Raw genomic sequence first — 10,063 nt, forward strand, 5'->3', positions numbered from 1 at the left:
TAGTGAACAACTTGTTAATTTTACCTGTGGTATTGGAAATATAGGTGTACACATTTTGTGAACTAGTTGTCACATAGAAATTCTCAGCACTTACAGTACCATATAGAGATTGAACAGTTGGGTTTGAACTGTTTGAACCATTAGCAATAATGAAATCTAAGTTGACTTTATCTAGGCCTCTAGGGGATCTGTACTATCTGTTCATGATCATAAAGATCACGACCAGCGAGTATGTTTCCTTTACAACAGAAATTACAAATATGTTTTGATAATTATTGGTTTTATGTAAAATGTGGTAAAATTAATTATTATCTATCGAGTAAACTAGCTGTATTTTATAAAAATATAATTAATGCGATACCTACCTAATTTTTAATTTTAGCTATAAAACTGAGCGTTATAGTGGCTATTATGGAAAGATTCTGACCTATTGGTTGTTCTTGCTTCTGTTGAAGGTTCAGTTGCCCAATGCCCATACAATTGGTAGAAAAGCGGCATCAGATGTAACCAAACTTAGAACTACGTTTTTGAGCCAAAAAGTTAGAACTTATTTTTTGTTATATTTTTTTTTTCTGATGCCTTGTAATAATAAATTACTAATTAGTGTGGTGTATTATTATAATTATTTTTTTTTCGATTATACATATTACGTTATTATTAATGTTGGTAAATTTTTTGAATTAAATATTTGTGTTTACTCAAAGAAAAAAGGTAAAGATGCACAATCGTGTTGTATTTTCTCAATTATAAAAAGGTGAAAAGTGCACAATCGTATTACGCCCGGTAGCCAGGTAGGTACTCAACTCAACAGAAAAGTGAAAACGCCATGGTGTATAATGCATACTGCATAATATACACTTACGAAGTTATGAATTTACGATATTTACTATAAAGATACTATACACGGTGTTATATTATAAGAGTAATAAGACCGTGATACTATACGTCATATTATTTTGTCAATGTTTTTGTCACTAGTGGCGCCATCTAACGTCGTTTTTTAAGACTAACAAAAGCCATAAGATACAATGCCGAGCGATGGCCGGACTGATTTTGATTAGCATTAGCCAACGCCGTTTTGTTTATGATGTGCGGTTTCGTTATCGTTACCAAAGTTGTGGATGTCGATTGTAAAAGCCGAACTCCAAAATTGTCATGTTTTGAGATTTACTTTTTACTGAATATTGAATTGTTTGTCCCGCAGATTAATTGTGGTGCGTTCGATTATTAATCAACGTTTACCGTTATCTTACAACATCAGAGTAAGATTTTCGTCTGTACATAATTAATTAGGTGAGTACGTTCGTAGTTTTCATACTCGACGACGTTATGTCGGCGATGTGTTTTCTTTAAACATGTTTGAAAACACGTCATTGGATTTTCCGCGTCGAACTTTTGCCCGTTATTATTAACTATCCTACGATATTGCAGACATCAACTCAATGAAATAATGTATTTCTATGCACTTTATTCGACTTTATATATTTCCATAGATTTCTTTAATAAATCACATGCACATATAAATATGAATTTTTTTTTTGTATTTAAAATTTTACAGTTAAAAAAGTATTTATCACATATCAAGATACAGTAGTTAATATTAATTGTGACATTTAATTTACTAATAACATCAGTAATTAAAAATTATGCATAAAGTCTACATTATTCTGCAATTCATAAATTAGCCAATTTTTTTTTAATGTGTAGTCAATATTACTATATTAGCATCTTATTTTATTAAAATTTTTGTATAAAATATTGTGTTAATTAATAATATTATTTTCAGTTTATAGAAATTGTGGAAAAATGTTGGACACACGTCCAAATCATACTATATATATAAACAATTTAAACGAAAAAATAAAAAAAGATGGTAAGTTTTCTTGGAGTCAATTTACTAAGAAAAATAGTTATTTAAAATAAAAGTATTGTTCTAAAATATTCAATATTTGTTCACTTTAATTTTTATATTTTTTATTTTTAAAGACTTAAAGAAATCTTTGTACGCAATATTTTCACAATTTGGACAAATACTTGATATTGTTGCAATGAAAGGTATTAAAATGAATGGACAAGCTTTTGTTATATTCAAAGATATAACTAGTTCTACAAATGCATTACGTGCAATGCAAGGATTTCCATTTTATGATAAGCCTATGGTAAGATATATATTCTTAATATTATATTAGTTTTATATTATCAGTGTTTGGAAAGAATGCACTTGTGGACATCACTCACTTAAATCGAATGAAGTTCAAATTTTTCAGATTGTTTAAATAAATTTCCTTTTTTAAAATGTATTTTTAAGATTATAATCATGTAATGTTACTAAAATTTCATCTCCATGGTGGTATTAAACAATTTATATTATTATAGAAAATAGAATAGAATTTTTACAAATTTATATAGATAATATGATTAATACACCAACTTCTCCTCTCAATGCCGATCATCTCTTCTTTTCTTATTAAAGCCCTTTAGACATTTCTCGTATTTTTTCTTTTATCAGTTTCTTTGTCCCCTCTTTCTATCCTAGAAATCACATTCCAATCCATTCATTATTCTAAGATTATAATCACCCCATATGATTTATATACTAGGGCGTCCAACCTTTTTTGAAGTTTGGGCTACATAGATTTTAATTATTGTAATATAATAATATTACTCATAGACTTATTCAGTGGCGGACTGAGAGAAAATAATAGCCTGGGAAAATCATAATTTTAGCGGTCCTTAGTACACCAACAGCCCTTTATATATATATATATATATACATAATTATAATATACTTTTGTAAACACAATTTAGCTTTTAAATTTTTAAATATTATAATTAATTTATATAAAACAAAATAAAATAACTAACTATTTGAGATTCTATTTTTAATCTTGTTACAATAATAAGTTGTCAACAACCATGGACTGGTTGAACACAAGCAGGTCACACATTTTAAAATAAACAGAAACCTGGCTTTTTATATTTAATAATATTAGTATATTACATACTTATTAGATAATATTTTAATTTATAATTTCAAAATAATAATATTGTTAAATATATATTTTATACTAGCAGCAGCTTACCGGGAAATTTCCTGGTATCCCGATCGTCCAGTCCGCCACTGGACGTATTATACGTCTATGCATTAACTGGCTTGAGTTGATAAGGATAATACTTTCATATACTTTTAAATTAATTTAAAGTTTATTTAATATTTTGTGGTATTAATATATTTTTAAAATACATTTTTTTCTATAATATTGTATACCATTAATTGATGGTTTTGAAATTGAAATGAGAACTTGCATTAAAATCTACTGCAGGCTTAACTATCTAATTATTTTGCTATATTCTTTGTCTTATATATTAAAGATTTATTAATTAATAATTTCAATGAACGATCAAGTTAACTTGGTTTTTTTATGTAGTGGGCAAATTAAATTTTCAAGTGAACTTTCCGATTACTATAAATTATAAATATTATAAATATTTATATCTATTATATTTTACCAGGGCCATCAGTAATTTTGACATTCACTCTAGTTTACGTAATCTTTTTCCAGAATAAAATTACGTGTTTAATTTTAATACATTTTATTAACAGCAGTTTTAATAAATTTTTATTCCAATATTTTAATCTAGTTTTTATTTTAAACAATTTGATTAAATTATTTTTTCACACACATTCAAGTGCATAGATATTTTTCTCCGTGTATCATAATTTATTCATTTAAATTTAATAAAATTCTTATATTTTAATCATTTTTTCAATATTTGATATAAATTAATTCAACATACCATATTCGTCAAAATTAATAATATGTTTTAAATCCTTGAACTAGAAATCATTCTAGTCATAGTCACTCCTAGAATATGAACACTAATATAATACTAATGTATAATAAACATAATCAAAAATTTAATATTTATACAACATGTGTTTGAACAATATAGTATTGGTTTGTAGAATTATTTTTATTTTATTTTTCAGCGTATACAATTTGCTAAATCAGAATCAGATATAATTGCAAAAATGAAAGGTACTTTTGTTGAGCGCCAGAAAAAACCTAAGAAGCCAAAGGATGATGAAGAAGCAAAAAAGAGACGTAAAGCAGCTAAAGAACAGGCTCGTGCTTTGGCACAACAAAATAACCCAGGAGGTGTATCTGGTGGTAGTGAGTGTTATTTATACTTCTACTTGTTTTACATTAAGAGGAAATTGTGTATATATGCATTGTCTTTGTCTTACTAATGCATAACATACCAAAATGTATGTCTAGTAGTTTCAATATTGTGTTGTTAGCTTAAGTATTTGAGTGAGATGACTTATTATCAAATTCACAGTTGAGAATAATATTTGTGTTCTCTTGTTTATATTTTACAATACTTTAACTTTTAAGTAAATTATGAGCATTTTTAAATATTAATATTTTACATATTCATAACTCGCTTAAAAATTAAAATACCATTAAAACCCAACAAGAGAACTCAAATTATGTTCTTAATTTTGGGTTTGATAATAGGTCATTTAAAGTGAATATAATATGTTTTGGTATATTATGTGTCAGTAAGATGGAAATAACACATGCAGATACGACACCTTCTTAATTTTCTTGTTATTGTATCAATATTAATTTTTGTTCTTCAACAGATGTACCTGAACAGCCACCTAACCAGATTCTTTTCTTGACCAACCTTCCTGACGAAACGACTGAGATGATGTTATCCATGCTTTTCAACCAGTATGTTTAATTCTATTGTTTTGTATACAATTGAGCTTAATGTGAGCTATTTTAATTTCTATAGGTTCCCTGGATTCAAAGAAGTACGACTTGTACCAAACAGACACGACATTGCTTTTGTTGAATTTGAAAATGAACACCAATCAAATACTGCCAAGCTATCATTAAACGGTTTCAAGATTACACCTACTCATGCAATGAAAATTACATTTGCCAAAAAGTAAAATTGTTCATGATAAATGCACTGATCATTTGTGAAATAACATAACTACATAACATATATATTATTATATTTGTATAAGTATTCAAGATTACAATAAAAAAAAAAAATTAAATATTTCAAATTATACTAATAGGTGATTTATGTTTTTTTATAAGAACTTGAATTTGACGGTGTTATTGAATATGGTGTAGGTTTATATATAGTACTCCAAAATACTATTGTATCACTTTCTATGTGATGAATAAAAAATATAAATGGCTTGTTTACATTAAAAATAGCCTGGCCTCCTCTTGTTATAGTTACTACGGTAGCTGCCGATGCCACTGTACCAATTTCATTGACATCAATTTCAACTTGGTGTAAAATCTCACCGATGTAAGAGCCTGGATCTATAGCCATATTTGATAAATCAGCCTTTAAAGGGTCAAATATTTTGTTAATTCCTATATTCTAAAAATAAAAACAACAGATATATAAGAATAAAACTATGAAAATATATAATTAAAATTATGTATTGTGTACCTGTAAAACTGGTCGTAGGTTAATCAAAGACTTAAGAGTCATTTTAGGCACAAAGTATGTGAATTCTGCAATCTTTGTATCTTTGGTTATGTTTTTTAATACTTTTGCATTCATTTTTGCAGTTAAACTTCTTAAACTAACATTTGTGTCAGGAAGCACAAAATATGTTATAAATTGATTGCCTTTGTATGGTAGTCCAATGGCTTTAAACTCTAATTCTTCATTTTTATGAAACAATACTTCACTGCTACCTACCATCATTGGAACGTATATGCAACCTTTGTTTTGACTAGATGACTTTTTATCACCAGTATATGATCCATTACAAAATGGTTTTCTAAAATAAAAATAATATTTATAATAGTTATTATTTTAAAATACATTTTAATAGTTTAACTTACATTCTGGTGTAATTGACAAAAAACGGATTTTCCCATTCACCTGTGAAGTATAATGCACTTGCAATAATAGTTTTGGTATCTGCTGGAGGAGTGTCAGGCATAATATCATTGATTTTTCCATGTGTCTGATTAGATATCCATCTATTTAAAAATGTTAATTATATTTTTAATACAGAATATAGATTTAAAAAAACGTTGACTGAAATTTTAGTTAAACTTATTTTAACAATCGTTGTGCTAAAATTTAACCGTACTCTCAACATAGTTTTAAATGTTTTAATACATCATTAAAAAAAAAAAATTTTATTAAACCTGATATATTATTCTTGAGTAATTTTCCATCACTTACTAAATGTTTTTATGTAATATTATAAATGAGTAATTACTAATTAATGAATCATTTTATTACTATAATTAAATAATACATAATTATAATGAAATAATTAGTCTTCCCTATTATAAAATATTATGATGGTAATTTGTAGTACTGAGAAAAAAATATCATTAAAGTTTATAAAAACTATATTTATTTAATAATTTAAAATTGATAAATTTATCAATACTAAAGGATGATGTTATACTGATGTAGAAATAAATAAAATTAGATTATAAAAACTAGTTATCAAAATTAATTATAATCTATGATTAATCTTGTTTAACTTTATTTGCATTAGTTATAAAATAAATATATTTTCAATTATTATGTTATATTGACCCATATAGGTAGTAAAATATTGAATAAATATATATTTAATGAAATTCATGAATTTTTAGTTATAGTCTATAGATAAAACCCTCGTAAACTTAAATCATCGGTTAATCATCTACCTAGTTTTTTTTTTGCCACTGTAGGAATTATTATATCCTTGTGAATTATTTAATATAGTTAATGCATTAGCTATAAAATATTTTGTCTTTAAATTAAAAATTGATCAATTACTTAAATTTAATGAAAAAATAATCATTTACTTAATTAAAAGCTTTATCATTATAAAGTTACATTGTAAAAATCTAAAATAAATGTATATATTTATAATAATAGTTTTTAGAAATGTAATGAATAGAAACAGAAAAAAATAGCTGAGCATAAACCAGACACATCAGATTACATAAAATATGTATCAATTAAAATAAATATTTGATAATTTAAAAAAAAAACAATCATAATTAAAACTGAAATGTGTAAATAAAAATGAACTACCTACTTAAAACTCCATGATCTACTATATTTTATATTATATGGTTTGTGATTAATACGCACTGGTTTATAATCTGTTTTGCTTTTTCTCCATCTGATTTGAAATTAACTGTAATCAATTTACTATTTAAATATTCTTCAGCTGCTTTTATATAACTTTTTGTAATATTATATCCATTTTGTACAAAAACTGCTTTTGCTAGATTAACTTGGGAGCCCAATTTTTCACCAGAGTTGGCTTGAAAATAATTTAATAGCATTCCCAAATTCTTAAAATTTTGGCTATTGCTATGAATATATAAAACATATTTTTAGAATATAATTATTATAAAATAAAATGTACGAACTCTTACTTATCAGCTAAATGGTTTGTTGTGTTCTCATCATAACCAAATAATTTACCAACTTCAGTTTTAGTTTCACCATTAGCTCCCAGAAGGACAAGTGACATAGCAGCCGCCATACATATTGGTGATATAACTATATTATTGTCACGATTAGAGCTGTATGATTGCAAACTATCAATTGATCTGTCAATATTTAATGTTGCATCAAATAAACCTAGTGACAATACCTGAAAATTTAAAAATAAAATTTGCCAACAAATACAATATAAAATTATAGATAAAATAATTTACTTCTGCTTCTGCATTAGTTGAAGTTGAGTTGTTCTGTATGTGTGGATGAACTGTTTCATTATTCATAGTTTCATTCATATTTAGTAATTCATTCATAGTTGTATTTATCTTCATAGGTTTAGTTTCATCAACAGTTTTATTTAGGAACATAGCGCTCATAGGTCTAGTTTCATTGATAATTCCATCTGTGACCATAGTACTCATAGGTTTAGTTTCATTACTAATTTTATTTGAGAAAATAAAACTCATAGGTTTAGTTTCATTAATAATTTTATCTGTGAACATAGAACTCATAGGTCTAGTTTCATTAATAATTTTATCTGTGAACATAGAACTCATGGGTTTAGTTTCATTAATAATTTTATCTAAGCAAATAGAATTCATAGGTCTAATTTCATTCTTAGTTCCATTTTCATTTACAGATAGGGTCTCATTTGTCTTCACCATAGGTTCCAAAAATATAATTTTATTATTGCCATCCACTATTGACAACAGAATGTAAATATTTAAACTTAACAACAACATTTTTGACCACATCTAAATAAATAAAAAAATATATGTAGATAAATTACTCACACAAAAAAATAGTACACTGTGTTGAAACTAAACAATCATTTATTAGAAAGACCATTTAATTTTAAATTACATAATATTATATTACCTTTATTTTAAATAAACAATTATATGTATTGTGTAAGTGTAGGTATATTAAAACATAATATAAAATATATTATATATACATAAAAAAAAAAACAATCCTATTTCATACACCGGTATCCGGGTTCACCAATTAGAATATTATAAATATTGACGACGATAATAATAATTATTATTTTAATACTATAACATTAAAAATTTAAAATATACCTCTGCAGTGGGTCCGACGGGGTAGTATGCTATGTAGAGAATGTGGAGTTCACGTACTTCGCCGTGAATTCATTAAGTATAACTGATCGATTCTCAATCCAATATTTAATAATAATAATATTATACTCGTACGTTAAAGTAGTATAAATGATAATAATGGTCAAGGTCTGACTTGTGTGAGTGTGCTTATAGTGTTCATGTATGTGCGGAGTGGTGGGGCCGTGGCGTGCAGGAGCGTATGTATATGTACGTTGGTACAGCGGTTCGTTCAGGAATGATTCGTTTTGTTTTTGTCTTCCTGTAATTATACATTATATCAAATGAATATATATATATATAAATATATGTATTTATATTTTGTACACACATATCGGCGATGTTGGCCGTCGGGGCGCTCTCGACAAAAAAACTCGTTTTTGCACGTTGTAAATTGTACTCCATTTTACTGTTCCATTTCATGTATATTCGACGCGTAATAATATTATTCCTATACCTGTACAGGCTATACATAAAATTATAGTATACGTGCATATAACTCGCTCCGGCCAGCAGTTTAGTCTCTTTTTTTTCTGAACTTGATAAATAATCACTAACGTCGTGTAGGTATGTACCCACTATAAATATAAATATCGTGAATTCTGATGTAGAAATGCGCGAGGGGGAGCTAAAACATTGATGTTACATTATTAGGAAACATTTACATACGGCGTACCAGTGTCTCGGTGTCTGCAGTATATGAAATACAATTTACGCAACGTGTATTAAACACGTCGTAGATATAATAATAAAACATAAATCCATTTCTACATAATATTTTGAAGTATTAGCAGATGAGCGAACAATGAACAATATTCATGCATACTGTTGTATTGTTGTTGGACATTTTAATCGTCGTATTATTATTGTTGGCCCGTCGTTTCCGTGTATTTAAATCTTTTACATCGACGTCGCGATATCGTATAAAATCGCATGCAATTTTAAACGTTTAGATTTAGAACACAAGAACAATACCAACTATATTGGTTAAGAATACGAATCACTGACATTTTACCAACCACTTGTCAAACAGTGATTGTTATTTTTTTAGGTAGGTGTAATACCTCCTACGCGTTATTATAAAATAATTAAGGTATACCTATTGCAAATGATCACAAAAAACTTGTGAGAGCGAAAAAACAAGATTTTTTGCATATTTTCATCAGTAGCCAGTTAGCTACACCTAAATTATTGTATCAAGTATACCTACATAATAATCTATATTATGTATATAGGAGACCGCCCCTATTCACTCATCAACGCCCAGACCGAATCGCTGGGTCTAGAGACTTGAAATTTTGTACAGAGATTCTTTAAGCAATGTAGGGGCGCACTAAGAAAGGATTTTTCAAAATTCGACCTCTAAGGGGGTAAAAGGGGGGTTTTATACATCTATAGGTCTATAGATATATGTATTTTTGAATTGTTTAATAATG

The 10,063-nt window shown here is 27.0% G+C and overlaps 2 protein-coding genes across 2 annotated transcripts; one reads left to right on the top strand and one right to left on the bottom strand.

Moving 5' to 3' along the window:
* Window positions 1-1,083: 1,083 nt before the first annotated feature.
* Window positions 1,084-5,095, top strand: LOC132931383 (U1 small nuclear ribonucleoprotein A). Its single transcript, XM_060997404.1, has 6 exons — window positions 1,084-1,293; window positions 1,787-1,873; window positions 1,987-2,159; window positions 3,992-4,175; window positions 4,652-4,742; window positions 4,807-5,095. Exons 2-6 carry the CDS (start codon window positions 1,807-1,809, stop codon window positions 4,964-4,966), a joined length of 675 nt encoding a protein of 224 aa, XP_060853387.1. The 5' UTR covers window positions 1,084-1,293; window positions 1,787-1,806; the 3' UTR covers window positions 4,967-5,095.
* Window positions 5,016-8,873, bottom strand: LOC132931376 (leukocyte elastase inhibitor-like). Its single transcript, XM_060997402.1, has 7 exons — window positions 8,592-8,873; window positions 7,725-8,261; window positions 7,440-7,660; window positions 7,150-7,374; window positions 5,889-6,029; window positions 5,488-5,824; window positions 5,016-5,415 (listed from the first exon to the last, which is right to left on the bottom strand). The coding sequence occupies exons 2-7, from the start codon at window positions 8,259-8,261 to the stop codon at window positions 5,104-5,106; spliced, it is 1,773 nt and encodes a 590-aa protein (XP_060853385.1). The 5' UTR covers window positions 8,592-8,873; the 3' UTR covers window positions 5,016-5,103.
* Window positions 8,874-10,063: the final 1,190 nt, after the last annotated feature.

Source organism: Rhopalosiphum padi, chromosome 1, assembly GCF_020882245.1.
Source record: "Rhopalosiphum padi isolate XX-2018 chromosome 1, ASM2088224v1, whole genome shotgun sequence".
In the NCBI taxonomy this organism is placed as follows: Eukaryota; Metazoa; Arthropoda; class Insecta; order Hemiptera; family Aphididae; genus Rhopalosiphum; species Rhopalosiphum padi.

What these genes read in the sequence shown, in the direction of transcription:
- LOC132931383 (XM_060997404.1), top strand. Translation starts at nt 1,807, where the DNA reads ATGTTGGACACACGTCCAAATCATACTATATATATAAACAATTTAAAC. An exon ending in CGAAAAAATAAAAAAAGATG is followed by an intron (nt 1,874 to 1,986) that starts GTAAGTTTTCTT and finishes TTATTTTTAAAG; the next exon opens with ACTTAAAGAAATCTTTGTAC. An exon ending in AGGAGGTGTATCTGGTGGTA is followed by an intron (nt 4,176 to 4,651) that starts GTGAGTGTTATT and finishes GTTCTTCAACAG; the next exon opens with ATGTACCTGAACAGCCACCT.
- LOC132931376 (XM_060997402.1), bottom strand. Translation starts at nt 8,261, where the DNA reads ATGTGGTCAAAAATGTTGTTGTTAAGTTTAAATATTTACATTCTGTTG. An exon ending in TTTGTCAATTACACCAGAAT is followed by an intron (nt 5,825 to 5,888) that starts GTAAGTTAAACT and finishes TTTTTATTTTAG; the next exon opens with AAAACCATTTTGTAATGGAT. An exon ending in ACCTACGACCAGTTTTACAG is followed by an intron (nt 5,416 to 5,487) that starts GTACACAATACA and finishes TTTTATTTTTAG; the next exon opens with AATATAGGAATTAACAAAAT.